The sequence below is a fragment of the Vicugna pacos genome, chromosome 8, assembly GCF_048564905.1.
Source record: "Vicugna pacos chromosome 8, VicPac4, whole genome shotgun sequence".
Lineage (NCBI taxonomy): Eukaryota > Metazoa > Chordata > Mammalia > Artiodactyla > Camelidae > Vicugna > Vicugna pacos.
The window spans coordinates 65350271-65369042 of NC_132994.1; the positions used below are offsets into that span (position 1 = coordinate 65350271).

The following is an 18772-nucleotide window of genomic DNA, read 5'->3' on the forward strand; positions in this document are numbered from 1 at the left end:
TTCAGTTGAAAATCATGCCTTTTTGAATCTCTCATTGCACTTGAAGGTTTCTCAAAATAATATTTGTCATCCATCAGAGGCCCCTGTTTGCTTGATATTTAGGTTTCAGTAATTGGGTTTAGCATCAGACTTGATTGTCGTGAGCAGGAATGACAGAAAGTAGCTTTTTTCATTGTTTATAGAGCCAGAAAAATTAAGGGGGGAATCTCATAAAACTAATGAACCCTTTTTTCTTATAAAAGAAACATATAATTAGACATGGATCAGATTTGTTTTCGTTTCCTCTTGCTGATCCTATCAGAAATAGCTTACAGCACTCACTTCATAGAGACAACTACATAATTATCTTCTGAAATGAAATAACACTTGTATCCATTGTGTATTAAACTCTAAACTAGGGTCTTTTCTTACTTTATCTCCCTTTATTTTGAAATGGAGCCCACAATGTAGACCTGTTTATATTCACACTGTATCTCCAGATGAATAAGCCCTGCTCAGTGAAGTAGCTTACCCAGGTACGCAGCCGGTGCAGGGACGGGCCCTTCCCCCCACCCCGCAGAGTCGCCTGTGTTACCGCTCCCCATCAGACTTGGGTTACCTCTTCCAGCCTTTGCACTCGTCAGCCCCATTTGTAATTGGCCCCTGGGAAAGTCACACAACTGCCCTGAGACCGTTTCCGCACCTGCCAGCGCGGCTGCGAAGGCCTCTCCCATCCCACCTGCCTCACGGGACTGTGAGCAGCCTTAGCTGTGGTCCTTACCGTGAAGTAAGGCGAGATGGGGAAGAATCTCCACGGCTCCCCAGTGGAAACAGGAGGAGTGGAATGTGACCAGTGTAATGCCTGTGTGGGTGTGGCCTTTATGCATCATTTTGGTAATGAATAAAAACAAAGCATGTAAGTGATAGGGGAACCAATTGGTTGAGCTACAGTAGCGATGTTCTAGAACTGTCTGTCTTGGATTTTGCCGGCCCACCAAAACTAGTTCCCAGAGCAAATTCCAAACATAGTTATGGAATATTTTCCCTGAAATTTTTTAAGGACCAATTGATGTGGCTTTTAGGTTATTTCAGTGGATATTTACTATTTACACTTTTCAGATGGGAATAAATAACCCATGTTTTACAACTCATCCTTATCAAGTAGCCAGCCTATTATTTTTAAAGAAAAAGTCTACATGTAACTGTATGTGTATCATTTTGGAAAAAATTTTAACAGTCTTAAGGGACTATTTCCTCACTGCTGACTCCTATGACTAGTTTTTTAAGATGTAGTTTGGAAAGATACTGCTCTGGGTGTAACCTGTGTAACATATTCTTGAATAAATATTAAAGTTTAGAAGGCAGCAAGACTAAAATTATAAAGTAAATGAACTTGCCTTACAAATTCATGTAAATTTATTGACATGAATACTGTAGCCGAAATCTCAGTAGCTTGATGGGACATGTATCCCCACTGCAGAGGTAGCTTATAACATTTCTTAGTGCGGTTGAAGCCCGCGTATTGCTCCGACACTAAATGCCGTGGTGTGAGGGAGGCAGTTGGGATCAGTGGTTAGCACTGGGACTTTGAAGTCACACTGTCGGCATTTGAATTCTAGCTCCACCAGCTGTCAGCTGTGTGATTTGAGGGCACAGTATTATGCTTTTCCTTGTCTTATTTTCCTAATCAAAAAGGGGATAATGAAACAATGATAACATTGACCTTGTTGGGTTGTAGGATTAAATGAGATACAGTGCATGGAAAGTGCTTAGTGGAGTCCCAGAGATGTTACCATTGGAGTTGCCAGGGCACCAAATTATTGCTTTGAAAATTGGTAAATAAAAGAAAGGAATTGAGGAGGGAAAAAATAAGGAGCCACTGAAGATGACATTCTTTCTTGCATTCGGTATCACGGGGTGTGGCTGCCTAGCCTGGAGCTACCCACGCAGAGCAGGAAGCCTGAGGATGAAGTCAGCACCTGGAGAACAACAGAGAGAGACCCTGGGGCTGCTTTGTGCCACCTCTGGTCTTCCAGGTTTGGGGACAGGAAGGACAGTGTCTTGCTGAGCAAGCCAGCGTGGGGTGTTCCTGGCAACCACAGTTGAAAGCTAAGGATGCCGTCCTGAAAATTAGAATAGGTAAAGGAAAATAAATTATTTGGTGGAGAAAAAGGCTTCTCAAATGCATAGTGGTCTTTGAACTTCAAACTGTTAGTCCTTTGTAATGTTTGAGTTCTTTAGCTTATGCATGAGGCAGTGCAAAAAAGGTGCCAACTTCTTCATTTCCTTTTGTCAGCATCCAGTCAGTCAGACCCTTCTGTTTCACATTTATTTTTCTTTTCTTCCAAAGAACTCTCCCTAATTTCTCATTTGCCGAAAGGCAGGGCCCATTGACTTTACATACACAGTCGGTCATTGAACAACAAGGGTTGGAACCACATGGGTCCACTTCTGCACGGATTTTTTTTCAATCTAAATATGACAGTCCTACCTCATCCACAATCTGTGTTGGTTGAATCTGCAGGTGGTGAGGAACCGCAGCTATGGAGGGCCAACTATAAATTATAGGAGGATTCTCAACAGTGCAGACCATCAGTGCCCCTGACCCCTATGCGGTTCAAGGGTCAACTGGACAACGTGTTGGTGACAACTGTTCATGAGTCTCCCCACTCCAGCCACATTCCTTTGTTTAGAAATTGCCCCAATTACCTATTTTAAGTTTTAATCTCCCTGAAAATCAGATTTCAGAATTGTACATGTGGAATTATCCAATTTCTGTACATGACTATATAAATAGATGTTATACAGTTTCATGGCTTCTATAAAAATAGAAAATTACCTGGGAGTTTGCATAAGAAGTTGTTTACAGGGTCACCTCTGGGGAAGAGTATTAGGGGAACAGGACTTGGCGTTTTACTCCTACTGTTTTTTACTTCTCTGTTGAAAGTAACTTTTTTAAAGTATATATTGTTGAAAGTAAGTTTTTTAAAACTAATGGAAAAGTTAGTTTAGAACAGGCTTCCTACCACTAAGAGAAAGTTATGGTTTCCTTTACAGAAGAAGAGAAAAGTCACTCTACCTGCTCAGTCGTTTATCCAAGGCCACTGAAATAAATTGGAATAGTCTGAGCTCTGTAAAACTGGCACAATATGGTCATCTTTACTATAATTGAACTTGACTTCCATCTTAGAAAGTCATCCATTAAGAATTTATTATGTTCACTCTTTTTATATAAAAAGCAAAGAATGTAAAAGATTTTTTTTAACTACAAAGTAAAGGCGACTTGACCCAAATGGTCTACTTAATGGTCTGTCCCTCTGGAAGCAGGGACCAGGTCCTGGTCACCTTGGTGTCCTCACACTGAGTGCTCAGCAAAGGACTGGGGGTTGAGTGAAACATCACTATGTCCTTTTGCACAGTAACAGGCACTCACTGGCCCCCAGGAAAGGTAGGTGTACTCTGACAGGACACCCACCCAGCCCCCAGGGTATCCCTGGCTACGAAACAGAGGTCACCGTTTGAAAGCAGTCACAGACTCTGCAGATGGATGCGACCTCACCCAGAAAAAGGTCTCAGAACATCCATCTCCACCAAGGCAATGGTAGCAGCACTGTTTTCATTGTAATGAATTTTAATCTCTCTCCCTTCTCTCCTTTCAGTCACTTGATGGTTATACCGACCATTTTTCCTCATGCATCGTCTCAGGGTAGTTTGTTTAATTGTCTAAATGACCATTAAACATAAATGTTTCTGTCCCTCATGTCCAAAGAAGGAGAAGGGAAGAAACAGAACACCCAATCCTCAAGAAGCTTTCTTTGTTTCCCAATTCTCTAATCCTCTAATTCTCCATTTTACACATCTGTTTAAAAAGATACTTATAGCAGGCCTAATACTGCCAGGTACTGTATTTTCAATTCAGAAAATACTTTTGCCCAACAGTTTAAATTTTTGAGTTATTTCATCAAAAAGAATCTTTTTTTATTTAAATTACATCATGTAAGTTAACTATTATAGTTCTTTTTGGTTGTTTTAAAATTTTTTTTACTGAAGTATAGTTGATTTACAATGTTTCAGGTGTACACCAAAGTGATTTCATTTTACATATATTCCTTTTCAGATTATTTTCCATTATAGGTATACACACACACACAAAACATATTGAATATAGTTCCCTGTGTTTATCTGTTTTATATATAGTAGTGTGTATATATTAATCCTAAACTCCTAATTTATCCCTCCCCCTCTTCCCCTTTGGTAACCATAAGTTTGTTTTCTGTGTCTGTGGGTCTGTTTCTGTTTTGTAAATAAGTTCATTTGCATCATTTATTAGATGCCATATATAAGTGATATGATATTTGTCTGTCTTTGTCTGACTTACTGTACTTAGTATGATAATCTCTAGGTCCACCCATGTTGCTGTGAATGGCATTATTTCACTCTTTTCTATGGCTAAGTAATATTCATATATATATATATATATACACCCCACATCTTCTTTATCCATTAATCTGTGGATGGACATTTAGGTTGCTTCCATGTTTTGGCTATTGTCACTAGTGCTGGTATGAACATGGGGTGCACATATCTTTCCTAATTAGATTTTTCCTTTTTTCTGGATATATGCCCAGGAGTGGGTTTGCTGGATCATATGGTAAGTCTGTTTTTAGTTTTTAAAGGAACCTATTTACTGTTCTCCATAGTGGCTGCACCAATTTACATTCCCACCAACAATGTAGAGGGTTCCCTTTTCTCCACATCCTCTCTGTTCTTAAATTTTTGAAATGAGATCACATGTGTTCAGTCATCTGTTGGTGGCAGAAAGAAACGTGTAGAAGGGGTTCCATTTCAGATCATGAACTGAAGTAACAAAATAGATGTGGGTTAAAATGCTTATTTCTGTTCTGAATTAATGTAAAACTGGATGGTTTATCCAGTTGGAAAAAGCAGTAAAATGAAGCAGAAATCAGAAAAGAAATTATTTCAGGGGGAGAGTGTAGCTAATGGTAGAGCGCATGCTTAGCATCACAAGGTCCTGGGTTCCATGTCCAGTACCTCCATTAAAATAAATAAATAAATAACCTAATTTCCTCCCCCCCCCCCAAAAAATTAAATTGAAGGAAGAAATTATTTCTCAAACACAACAAAATTACAACAATATTTTGGTTAAGTGGCTAAGTATGATCCTATCACTTTTTGGGACAGATTTTTTTGGTAGTTTTTCTACTCATTCTGAAAGTGTTCTACTTTCAGTTTTTATATTTTTAAGATTTTTTTAAAATGTTTTTTGGAAAGAGGCAATTGGGTTTTTATTTATTTATTTATTTATTTATTTATTTTTAAAGGTACCGGAGACCAGACCCAGGACCTCATGCATGCTAAGCATGCACTCTGCCACTGAGCTATACCCTCCTCCCTTACTGTTACTTCTTAATGACACGTTTTAGGTATATGAATATTTTCCGTTTACTAGTCTTAATGAATGTTTATAAAAGCTAATCCCACATCTCATCATTTCTCCAATATGAGCTCAGCCCGAAATCACAGATATGGAAGATTCATTGTAGTTAAAATTAGGGGCACGAAGGGCAAAAGCGCATGCTTTTCAGCCTTTGTAAAAGAATCCATTAATACACCGTGACAAGTAAGTACAATCTAGTGGCCCCTCGTTATTTTAAGCAAGAGGTCATCGTAGGGGGCACACAAATAAAGTCACCGTGGATCACCACTGACCCCAGGCCTGGGCCAGAGGTCATCTCCCCAGGGCTGTCCGAATTCTTTCCTTAGTGCTGCACTGACTCTTGTCTGGGGGCCACAATCCTTTGATAACGGAGGTTTTTACAGGGAGAGAATCTGACTGTGAGAGTGTAAGGTCTTGTTAACAGAATTCTGTACTGTGTCTGCTCGGCGGGACTTTTATTTCCAGAGTAGACTGGCTGGAGGTGGCTCTGTCCGCAGGGCTGGGAGTCCCTCAGCTCTGTAGGCTCCATGTGCTTCCTTGTCTGTCGTTTGCTCATCCCAAATAAGTGGTCATGATTTGTGGAAGCGACAATTGCATCATTGGAAAGGAGCATGGGAGCCTTCTGACTGAACTCACTCTCCCTCTATTTGAGAGAAATAAGTTGAAAATAGAGGAGAGACATTTCCGACTTCCAGGCATTTAATATTCTGGCTACTTTGGAAAACTCCCAGTTTTGTGACAGTATCAGAGTGACACCTACTCTTAAGTCACTGCAGCCAGTGGCTCAACTCCAGGAAGCACACGAATCACACTACTTTTGTCGGTCTTGGTCTTGAACCAGCTAAAAGTTAATGGTGGAAAGTTGAATTTTCATGTCTGTAGAAACAGCATATAAACAAGCAGGCAGTGCAACTGTGTTACCCACCATAGAAGCTTCCACTGTAGCTTTTGTCAGATGGGCCCAGATGCACTGCCTTCAGGTCTTCTCGCCTCCTGTGGATATAAATCTGCCTCAGAAGTAATGCCTGTAAAGTCTGGGTGACAGCCTTACCCAGACGCCTTGGATCCAGAGTTAATTTAAGAGATGGGGCAGCATCACTGTGGTTGAATATGATCACTCGTTTCTTTCTCTTAAACTATAAAACACTGGTTCCTTTTTCCAAATCCATATCCTTAGACAGATTATAAAGGCATCTCAAAATGCTCATGTCAGAATGCAGTTAGGTAGGAAAATGCCCGTAGAGTCACTGGTGTGAGTTTGTAGCCCAGGCAACCAGAAAAAATATGAACGGTTCCCACCAATGTCCTTTGTGTTTGATGTCTCAGTGCTAAAACATTAAGCGTGGGTTTCTTTCTGGGGTCTCCTGGGAGCAGCCACTGTAGTAAGCAGAGAAAAATGTTATCCCCCTGCTAGAAACAGAAACTGCAGGAAGATAAGTGGCCATCCACATACCTAAAGTTTGAAAGTACGGAAAGTCCCCACCGACAAGCAGGTTGTGTGCCAAAACGTTATTTGTGGTTAATTGCTTGAAATCCAGAATACATTTTCCTGAAGACATGCTATGAATTGTACCTATATTCCAGGCAGGTCTCAGAAGCATATTTAGCCCATAATGTAATAAAGTACAATCCTGTGCAATTAGCAAGACAGGCGTCAGCCACCATCTATCAGTGTTTTGCACGTCCGGCCACGTGGACCATCCTCACGCACACTCTCACAGCCCAGGTGGTTAATGAGGCCGCAGGTGCACAGATTTCCTCCCCGACCTGCAGCTCAGCCAGGGGAGAAGCAGCAGCACTTCATCTCGGGTGAAAGGGCTTTCCTCGCCCTTCCTCCTCACCACCTCGCCCCCGTCCCCATGGAGCTCCTTTCCTGGTGCTAAAGGGAAAGCTGGGGGCATCCTGGAGCATGTTGTCTAAGCCAGGGCTTCTCTGGTGGTAATATGCACACGAGTCTCTTAGGGATGTGCTGAAATTGCAAATTCTGGTTCTGCTGCCTGGGGTGGGCCCTGAGGTTCTGAATTTCCAACAAGCTCATGAGTGATGCTGATGCTACTGGTCCACAGACCCCAGTCGGGATAGCGAGTCTATCAATATCCTGGAGGGGGAAGTAGGTGGCAGACAGGGAAATCCTGAGTCACTACAGAAGGGATGTGGGGAGTGAGAAAGCTGAGATCTATTACAGAGGCCTTATCTGGCTTCTTTTTTCATTGAGAACTTTTTGCCTGCCCGGGGGGTGGGGGTAAGGGGGCAGGGGAGAAGCAGCCCCATTAAGCGCTAGCTGATCACAGCCTTGTCTCCTCCGCCTGGTCTCTGGCCAGGTCAGGCAGGAGTTTTGCATGACACAGCACTTAGCCCTCCAAGGAGCCAGGCTAAGCAGAACCAGATAGCTTTCCTCCAGGCGACTGGATGCATCATTGTTCTATGAGCATCTACTGTATGACACGTGCACTGTTAAAGCGCAGTAGGAAATATTAAAATCCATAAGGAGTGGCTCATGCAGGAGCCTCCCACTCTAGGCCTGAGACCCGTGTGTAAGGGTGTGAGCATCACCGGGGGAATCGGCAGTCTTCCCCAGCTCACCAAGGGTTTCTGATGCAGGTGGATAAGGGGTGCCCTTGGGAAAACGCCGATCTGGCCACAGTGCAGCAAAGCAGTGAAGAGCGTGGGCCTGGTTTTAATCGTCTGCACCACTGACTGGCTGTGTGTCCTTGAGCACATGCCTTTGTGCCTGAATATCATCTGTCATCATCAATAAAGTGAGGCTAAAATTAGTGCCTATTCCTATGAGTGACAGAGAACTTAAGTTATCAATGTAAAATTCATAGAGTGCCATAGAGCATCCCAGCGGTGGTGGTGGTGGTGGTTAAACAATTCGAGATTGCAGTCATCGAGTCAAATTTCCCCTTTTGCTTCTCATTACCTGTGTGGCTTTGGGCAAATGATTTAACATCTCTAAACCTCCATGTTCTTCCTTGTAACATGGAAACGATAAAAGTACCTACTTCATAGAGTTTGGAGGATGATGAAAAAAGTAAAACACCTACACAGTGCGTAGCACGTAGTAAGTCCTCAGTGAACAACGATTATTGCTCGTCAGGTAGACCAGCATCATTCCTGTCTGGAAAACAGGAGCTTTCCAATTGTGCCCCAAGAGTTCTCGATTTTACCAAAATGTGTGTTGGGGGTGAGCAGGAGGCCATCATTCATGCCATCCACACCCACCATCCCCTTCAGCTAGCGGGGCTTCAGCATGAAGATTTGACTTAGAAAAAAGGCTTGAAAATCACTGCTTTGGAGCTACAGTGTACCGTGGGACTACGGGGGCATGGATTTCACTGCCTTCAGCAAAGATTGAAATAGCAGATGGTGAATTTAAAGAGATACATACATATATATATATATATATATATATATATATATATATATATATATATATATATACATAAAACCTTAAGTTATAGGAGGCTGAACTGAATTATATGGTTAATTTATGTCGTTGGATGCACATTGTTCGCGGTGGCTGCATGGCAGCACTGGCTAACACATGATCTTTCGTTCTCTCCCCTAGATGAGCACCATGCCCGGACTGCCAACCCGGCCCTGCTTTTATGACATAGATCTTGATACGGAAACAGAGCAAGTCAAAGGCTTGTTCTAGATGAACAGGACGTTCACAGGACCCGGTGCAGGTAGACTGCTGCTTTTTTCTTTTTTTTCTTTTTTAACTTTTTCTTTCTTTCTTTTTTTCCTGGTTCAGATCTTGAAACTTGGTTTTGTTTTTCTGATACTCATTACAGAAATGGTCTGATAAGTAATCTCCTGACTTTGGTTACTGTGAATTCCTACCTAATAACAGCCGTGACCTTGGTCACTCCCGGGTGCGAATGTTCAGTCGGGTGGTCAGGACAGAGGCCCTTGCTGCGCCCAGACTCAACTCCAGTGAAAGTAAGCCAGCCACAGCATCTCTGAATGTAGATATATCTAAGGCATCTCTCGCAAGAACAAAGGAGCCCCTTAAACTCATTATTCTTCTTCTAGGATTAAAACTCTTATCTGCTGTCGTCAGCTTTACCAGCCATACCTTCCTCCCGCATATCTCTTGGTACGGAGTTAGGATCACGTGGTAGAGGAATCTCCGTGTGTCCCTTTTCTGGGGCTGCTATGACAGAATGTCACAACTGAGTGACTTAAACAACAGAAATTCCTTCTTCCACAGTTCTGGAACCTTAAAGTCCAAAGTCAAGGTGTCAGCCGGGCTGTGCACCCTCTGAAGTTCCAGGAGAATCCCTCCCAGCCTCTTCCTAGCTTCTGGTGGTGGCCATCCATCCTTGGTGTTCCTCTGTCTCCCTGTGCATCTCTTGTCTTCACGTGACATCTTCTTCTTGAAAGGACACCAGTCCCACTGAATTAGGGCCCACCTTATTGACCTCATCTTAACTTGAGTGTATCTGCAGAGACCCTGTTTCCAGTTAAGGTCACTATCATGGGTACTGGGAGTCGGGACTTCCACATACCTTTTGGGGACACCGTGGGTTCATAACACTTGGCCATAGCACCACAGGCGGATGGGGCTCTTATACCACCTGAAAAGTCCATAGAGATAGGACAGATCTTCTAACTGAGAGGGTCGTGTGAGTCACAGGAAGGACAGGGCAGCGGAAATGAGAGCCCTTGAGAACTCATGGTCCCCAGTTTAAGAAGGTCGGGCTTGACGTGGAGCTGGGCACGTCTGGTCTTACTCATGTCTGCCCCTCAGCCCTGCAGCCACACCTGCTGGCTTCTGTCCTAGCTTCCCATCATGAAGAAAAATGACTGTCTCCTAATCCTCCTCCCTGGAAAACTCCCAGTCAAAAGTTGTAGAGACTTGGAGCTGCTTTCCCATCCCATACATCAAGCATGTCCTCACCAGATTCCCAAGACACATTCCTTCCCCCCGAACACCCCCGGGTCCTTCTCCCCACTCACTCCTGTTCCTCAGCCCTGCACCCCTCCCCCCACCAGCATATTTTGGACCCTCCAGATGACCTCACTTGACCTAAAGACCCTTCCTTCCAGTTGTCTCCGAGTCACAGCCCTACGCCAGCCAGGCACACGGGACTCTCGCTTTTGTTTGTTTCACTCCCAGAGTCGACTCAGGGAGATACTTTTTCTTTTTTAAGCCTTTGTTACTGAAATACTAAAGACTTAGGTTCTGATTCTCATCTTATGTGAAATTACATTGAAATGAAGTATGGGATTACTCGGTTTTGGTTGTGTGTGGTGTCTGGTGTGGTTTGTGTGTGTGTTTGGTTTTTGTTTGTTTGTTTGTTTTTGCTGGGGAGTGGGAGGTGTATTCAGTTCTAACCACAACCACATTTGATATCTGTCATTTCTGAAAAAGGAAACTCCAGAAAACAGACTCGGAGACTCATTTCACAGAGAAGCCCATGAATTCGAGCGCTGATAACAGAGCTGTTTCGGTCTTTTGATATGACTGTGTGTGTATGTGTGTGTGAATGTTTTGGGTTTCCCGTTCAGGCCTTGGGAAAACACAATATCATTCCTCTCCAACTTCAAGTTGACCCCTGTCCTGATGGATGCCCCTTGTTGGGTCAACCCACTGTGCTCCGTTTCTGCCACTTGTCATTTTTCTCCAGAACAAGTGTGTGAGGTTCTTTCATCTCTCTTGGATGTTGTATTTTTCCAGCCTGTTGGTCCATTTTCATGTGCTGTCCAAGTAGGTCATATAAACCCAGTTGTACCTTAATTAGTGCAGTTAAGACTCAGGTAACGCCAGGGGCATGTCCTTAGGGATGTGTGTTCCCCGACAAGTATTCCTCTGGGCTTTGTTTAAAGACTTTATTTAAAGCAGGGGTTGGGAGTCCGGACACTGGCCTGTGGTGACTCTGTGGTCAATCCTCCAATGGGCCAGGCACTGTGCTAAGCACCTCTCATGGGTGGTCCCCAGACCCTTTAGGTCAGTGTTGTCCTAAGAGGTTAGGTCACTGAGAGGGGGTAGCTGGGGGATGTCTGAGATCCACCAGACGGCCGAGGGGTAATACTGTTTTTCCACTGCTCAGCCCTGCTTCTTGTTCCAAAGTTAGGGCTTGAATTGCTTTGCCGTCCCTGGTCACATGTCATGCTGGCACCAACCCAGTGTAATACGTAGTGGTGTTATTTCAGAGCTGCAGAAACTCTGGCCCAGAGAGGTCAACAACTTGCTCAAGTCTGCACAGCTGATAAGTACAAAAGCCAAGACTCAACCCAGGTCTGCTTACTCTCGGTCTCACCCCATCCTTTCTGCCCCAAGCCAGAAAGATGCCCTTTTCATGTTGGTCATGGGGTAAATGAATTTTGGCCCCTTCTAGAAGATGATAACGAGCTATTTGAATAGACCTATAATATGGGGATAACTGGGTGATTTTTTTTCAATAACTAGATAATTATTTGGGTATTAAAAGCTAAATTCTTTTCAGTCAAAGTATACTAGAGCTATCTCTTAGCTCTCTCATTGAATGACATTTTCCCACTCACTTATCCAAGGCTTCTTTCTTCTTTGTGAATTGCCAAATCCTGCACTATCTGGGCTTGGTGGGCAGTGGTTCAAAACCCATCACTTGACCCTGCTCAAACAATTGCAAATGATTGGGTGTCGTAAGATAAAACCACTGTACAGAGCAAGCATTCCCTCCCGGGGACTCCTCCGTGTAATGATCCCACAGACGTTCCTTCTGCTGCCTGTCCCCTCTCACATACAGCAGGCAGGGACCATGCCTGTGAAAGGTCACAGGTCTGTGGCTATTAAAAATGCATAAATTAGAAGTGTTAAAGCTTGGAGGATGGCTCGGACAGATTTGGGCATCGGGAGAGGAAAGACCTGGTTGGGTGCTTTGTTCACATCGTGGTGAGCTTCCAGATCGTTCTCTGAACGCAGTCTTCACTCCTTGCGATACGTGTTGCAGATACGTCCCATGTGGAAGAAGACGGCGCTAAGTTGAGGGCTGCTTTCTTTCCTACCCCTCTAACCTTTCCTGCTTAACTCACCCTCCAGGAAACTGCGAGACTTACTATGAAGGGGAGAGGCCAGAAAATCACCAAAATCTGAGCTCTTGCTCCTTCTTTCCAAGACTTCCCGGTCCTGCTTTCACTGTTGTTAGAATAAGGGCATGATTCATTCTTTTGGATGTTACCAAATAGAACTCATTAAAATAAGTTGTTTGCCCCAAGGAAACTGATCCTGCGATATTACTGGGCTGGCTTTTGTTTGAAGATGATTGGATTTGGGGGTTTGGTTTTCTCCCCCTTTGGTTTCTCATTTTCAAGCTTTATCATATTTCTGAGCCTTGGCAAGAGTCAAATGAACTCAAGAAAGCCTGGCAGGCTTCCTAAAGAATTCAGACACTCCCTTACTTCATTCTGATGTGCAAAGTGATGTTTAGTACAGAATCACATTGACTCTGGCCCTGCTGTTAATGTTAAGTTACTTACCAAAGAATTGTTTTTCTTGAATTGGACATGCAGAAGGGAGTAGAATACGAGCTCACTCTTCCCCAAACTGCCTTTGCAGCAGGAATGTTCAGTGAGATTTAATAATCATACATTGATCTTGAGTGTGGCTGCTGCCTGCAGCCCTTCTGTGAACAGGGCCTCTCATCCCCAAGATGTAAACCACAGAGTTTCAGGGTTCCCTTGAGGAGCACCTGGGCTCTCTGACTTTGGTCTTAAAATTCTTTCTTTTCAAGGAGCATCTCAAAATGATTCATTTGTTCATCACCAGTGTGCTTCAAGAAAAAGGTCCTCAGTTCATCACCCCAAGTCATCCTCGAAGTAGAGTGGACCCCCTTTTCTTTTCCCACTTCCAAGGCAGGAACCCAAAAGAGTCTGGGAGCCCAAGCTGCTTAAATAAAAGATTGTGATAATTAAATCTAAAGACGACATCTTTAACATCTGTGAAAGATGGCAATAATTAAATCTCCCCTATCTAACTGAAATGGAATGTTTTGAAGCTTAATAGTTGTGTAATTCTAAATTAATTCCCTTTTAAAAGAAATGTTTTCTGGGTACTATTTTTTTGAGGGGGTGAATCTAGGGATCTTTTTTTTTTTGGAACTAAGGAAAATAGTAAGTATTTCAGCAAACTCTGGAAAATACAGTTTTTCTAACAACTCTAAATCTATACATGGTTAATATATAAGAAATTATTCATCAAAGAAAAAAGAAAAGGCTCAATTATGGTATTATTTATTGGTTGGGAAAAAATGAGAACTTGTAAGGTAGCAGCGACATTTTAACCAAATGCAGTGAACTTGAAATTCTCTCCACTACAGAAGACATTTTTATCAGACATTCAAACTGGTTAATAAGCTCCCAGTGACTATGCTGTAGCTTTACTAATAAGAGAAATAAATAGACCTCATTCTCCTCAATTCAGAAGAAAATCTAAAAAAAAAAAAAACCCACACATGATATAAATGCTTCTAAATTATTTACTTTTCACGTTTTAAAAAATTTGTCAAAATAGATCACCATCAGCTTTGCCGATACTACCAAGGTTACTTCTTTGTTTTTATTTTAAAGTCACTTTGGTAGCGTGTTTAACTTTAGCCTCTGTTCTTCAACATTGGGAACCAATAAACAATGATCATCAGCAAAGAAAAGCCGTGACCAAGTGTCATTACCAATAATTAAATAAGGGTAAATACAATGAAACGTTCTTAGTTTAATAAAGAGGAGAGAATTACCCTCCTTCCCTTATGGTGTGTGTGTTTTTGGTTTTTAATCCTCATGCTGCTATAACAAATTTCTCAGTGGTTTAAAACACCAGCAATTTATTCTTTCATAGTTCTTGAAGCTAGAAGTCTGAAATCGGTATTTAGGCCAAAATCAAGGTGCCAGCGAGGCCACGCTCCCTCCAGAGGCTCCAGGGGAGAGTTGCTTCCTTGCCTCCTCCCGGTCCGGTAGCGGCCAGACTTGCGGCCGCATGTCTCTGGTCTCTGTCTCTGTGGTCAGTCACATCGCCTCTTCCTCCTCTGGGTGTCTGGGCACTTGGTAGCTTCCTGTTATTCACATGCCATGATAGAATGTTTTATATAGTCTATCTTCCAAAATATTTCTGACCAGATACACTTCTAAAAGTTTTTTTCTACTGAATAAACACTAAACCACTGATGCATTTTTACATTCTCACCTTCGCTGTTGCATTTCTGATTTTTTTTTAAGTCTATAATCAGACTTTCTGTACCTTTACCAACTTTCTGTACCTTGAGTTTTCTGAAAATGTGGAACCACAGACTCTGAGCCCCTTTAAATACCAAGCCACTGATGCAGAGGTAATGTAGCGAATCAGATGGTCTCCCACCGAGCCGGGAAGGCCCTGCTCCAGCCTTTCCTGTCTCAGGGGGGTCAGTCCACCAAGCCCACCCCCCTCCCTCCCCAGGAGTCACTGTGCCTCGCGTCTAGGGTCACCAGAGCCACTGAAGTGAGGCTGGCACGTCACTGAGCAGAGGGGCAAGGCCCGTAGCAGACAAGCCTCCCTCCCTAACATCAAAAGTATTTTCCTTTTGTTAATGTTTATTATGCTTGCAGTACTTCTGTGTTCTGCTTACTTCCCTGACTTGCATCAGACGTTAGGGCGGTATTTGAAGTTCCCAGTCCCCTGCCTTCTTCACTGTCTTCTGTTCTGAAGCTAATCAAGCATCCTTCCTGGCTCCAGACCCCGCGCTCATCGGTGGGAGGCCGGCTCGCTGTATTCCTGTACTCCAGCCGAGTTTGAACTCTTGGCCCAGTAGATAAATTCCTCCGTGTATAAATCCAGATCAAAGGCCAAGTCTTTGCATTTACATTTATCTTGGTAAACTTTTTTTTTAAACTTAGATGTTTTGTTTTGCTCTTTTTCAAATGTAGTTTGATCACCTCTTTTTCTAAGAGATTGCAGGATTTAACAGTGGCAGAAAGTCTTAATATCCTTTGAGGGAAAACAGTAAAGCTTTAACAATAATAAGCAATTCCAGATCCACTCACTTCCACTCTTGTCCTAAATGCGTTTTTCAGACCTCCCTTTCTGTGCTGTGCCTACTGTAAAAGAGACACTGAAATCGAGGACCACAGGATTCCTAATCTGAAATCCTAGATCTTCTCACTGGACAGGATCCTGGAAACAGTAGATCCCAAATTTGGAAGTCATGGAATTTCTGCTACCATCCCCAAGCAAATCTTTTAGGAAATTCGACTGCTGCCTGCCGGGTCCATGCTGACTCGGTCCAGAGGGATGCAGGATTCCCAGTGCTCATGAGTAAACAGATTCAAAGCACTCATCCCAGCCTTGTCTCACGAACAGAATCACTTATCTGCTCTTGAATTTTCTTTTGGTCTCCAGCTTTATCCCTGTGATATATTAACAGTTTGACACCAGAGGAAAAAGCTGTTCCTAAACCACTGAAGCATTTTTTCTGTTTTTCAGGCTCCACAAACACAAACTCCTTGCCTTTTGGCTGCAGTTGGAGAGGAAAGTGAATTTGAAATATGCTGTTACGCAATGCTGGAGAAATGGTGAAATAGGCCAAAGATTTATTCTCCTTTCAAGATGAATTCTGTTTGCAACAGAGTATAGAATTCAGTAAAAGGACCTCCACTAAGTCTGAAAGAAACTAATTTATTTTCTGTTTCTGCAGAGTTTACATTATTTCCCATTGCTTACACTTTAGAATGTTTATTTTATGGGGACTGAGGGATTAAAAGAGTGTGAACTCAAAGGTAACATTTTCCACTATGGAGTTTTCTGTTTTGTCTTTGAACTGAAAATAAACATGTATGTAGAAAACCCACCAGCGAGTTTTCAGCGCCAGCTGAAACCCTTTGCTCTCTAGAGGTATCTGTTCATGGTGGGGTTGTTACCTGACACCGATTTCCTGGAAAATTGTGAATGCCACCAGAGCTTTATAAACATAACAAGGGAAAAATAACACACAGAGAGAGAGAGAGAAATATCTGGTCAATTGTGAAATCTTCTGACTATTGGAGAATTGTAATAGCCTTTGGAACAAAGTGCATTTTATATCCAGAACTACTTTTCAGCCCCAGTGTTTACATCACTTACCTAAAAATTAATGGGTTTATGCTGATTTCTTCCACCAATAAATGAATCTCAATAACCATTAAGCTTTCGCAGACCCATAGGGCAGGAGAAGTGACTCTTAAAGGTCAGGTGGTTGGCAAATGTTTTTCCATTTGTCCAGCCCTGAAATTGTAGTTAAGAATAAAGAATGTTCTATGCTCTGTTCCCCTCTCCCGGGAGTTCCTGACCCTCTCTTGTTTCCATTTTTTCCTACAATAATATAAAATTATATAAAAGTTGACAAAAGCAAGGATTCAGAAACAAACAAGAAGTGATTGTCCTCTAAGCAGTATAAGGAAAATAGTCACCGTAAATGTCTTAAGTGTCCCCCGGGCACATCCTGCAGAAGTCCTTGCCATCAGACTCTGCGTGTTCTTACTCTGCACCCGCCAGTGACCCTGCTCATTAGCCGCTCTGCCACAGTGTATCTTTATGCACAATTTCATTTGTTCCAAAACATGGTTTAATAGCTCAGAAGCCTCCCCACGCCAAGACTATCTGCCCCGAGAATAATTACACTTGGTGTTGGTGAAGTGTCATGGTCCCATCGTCTTCCTGCCCCTTATTTGGGAATGTGCCTCTCCAAGTATGCGGTGAACTGGTATCTCCAATCTAGAAATCTATCTGCAGATTATGAGGGTCCACGATGAATTTGTTCTGTGTATAACATGCTCAGTGAGCAGCCTTTCTTGTGAACTGGTCTTTAAGCAGTTACCTCCTGCTTATTATTTTCCTCTGCCATTTAAAGTTTTATTTTGTATTTTTGAAAATGTTTTAGGAAAAAAAGTATTTTACAGACCAAGGGCTTTAGGCCAGAGACTTCTTTTCCTTACCTGCTTTCACCAGGCAACTCACCACTATACCCCCCAAAAAGGAGGAAAAATAGGAGCATCCCAAACAGATGTGGGAGAGCTTTTCAACACTCACATCGAAGGACCTATAATCCAGGAGTGGCTGGGCACTGCACGCTGCTTTCCCATCGTGTGAGCTCATGTGAACTCCTCGATGTCATAACTCAGGTTCTGATGGATTTGTTTTCTCTTGTGCACTAACCCTGTGAGGATACCCTCCTGCTGAGTGATAAGCAGTCTCCACTGAGAAGAAAGCTCTTTGGCAGGTTAATTAATGGGCTTATCAACTCATGATGACTTGAGGCATTCATGGGCAGGAGAGGGTGTTATTTTAGAAAAGAGCTGGTTACCTAATGTCTCTTCTGAGGCCAAGGAATGAGAGAAAAAAGAAAAAAAATAAATATCACATAACCTTTGGCATGGTGGGTTTTCACTGGAAATCTTCCCAAGAATGGTAGGTCCTGATTTCTGTCTCCCTCTGTAACTGACATGTAAGAAACCGGTAACAAACCAGACGTGGTGCGGGCCCTGCTGGCCCACTGTGGCACCCAGACGTGTGGCCTTGCTCCCTCTCTGCTCCAGGTCCTGCAGCTGCAACACCTGCAAAGGTTAAGACCCAGACTGGAAGGAACCTCTGAAAGCCGCCGGAGGAACACGCCGTAGAGATCAACTGAAAACAAGAAAGAGGTGACGGGGCAGTCAGGAAAGTAGAAGCAGCAAGGCAACTAGGCAACCCAGGCATCACTGTTCTTTTCATTCCTCTATTTCCGGGGTTAGTCTCTGTCTTACCTAGAATGTGCTGACTCCATTAAAGCAGCACTTGAGTGTTCTTCACAACAGGTATTCAAAGAGAATCCTCCCATCTAACATTACCCAGGGGTTGTTTTTTCCCCCCATAATGGAAGTACTGGGGATTGAACCCAGGCCCTGATGCATGCCAAGCACGCACTCTACCCCTGAGCCATACCCCCACCCACCTGTGGGATTGGTTTTTAACATAATTTACACGTGCCAATAAATAAAATGATGCATGAAGTTTGCTTATTCCAGAAAAGTCCACATACACATATGTACACATATTTAGACACACAGAGCACATACCCATTGCTTTTGTATAAATGTGTATGTACAAGGGAGTAAAAAGTAGTAAGTGCACTTTTATAGCGTTTATTAGAAACTAATAACCCATATCCACTGAGAAGGTTGAGCATTGTGGGCAGAGCCATTGGTTAGTAACCAGATCCTCACCGGTTCCTTAAACGCTAACACAGCCATGAACAGAGACGCCCCCAAAAAGATCTTATACTTTTGAGCAAGGGAGAGTGGACTGAAATCCAGGAGACTATGAACTTGGGGGAAAAACTACATCTTTGTGTTCACAAACCTCAA

General features: G+C 43.0%; 1 protein-coding gene across 2 annotated transcripts in view; it reads left to right on the forward strand.

The window, feature by feature from the left end:
* MTHFD1L (methylenetetrahydrofolate dehydrogenase (NADP+ dependent) 1 like) overlaps window positions 1–16242 on the forward strand; it is a 167516-nt gene extending 151274 nt beyond the window's left edge. Inside the window, exons 27-29 of one of the 2 annotated variants that reach the window (XR_012075078.1) lie at window positions 9009–9129; window positions 9238–9385; window positions 15879–16242. Coding sequence is in view for 1 of the 2 variants with exons in the window: in XM_031679956.2 (XP_031535816.2) it covers window positions 9009–9098 (90 nt within the window). In the remaining variant the exon portion in view is untranslated. The remainder of the gene's footprint in view (window positions 1–9008; window positions 9130–9237; window positions 9386–15878) is intronic. The other variant, XM_031679956.2, reaches the window with a different exon arrangement.
* Window positions 16243–18772: the final 2530 nt, after the last annotated feature.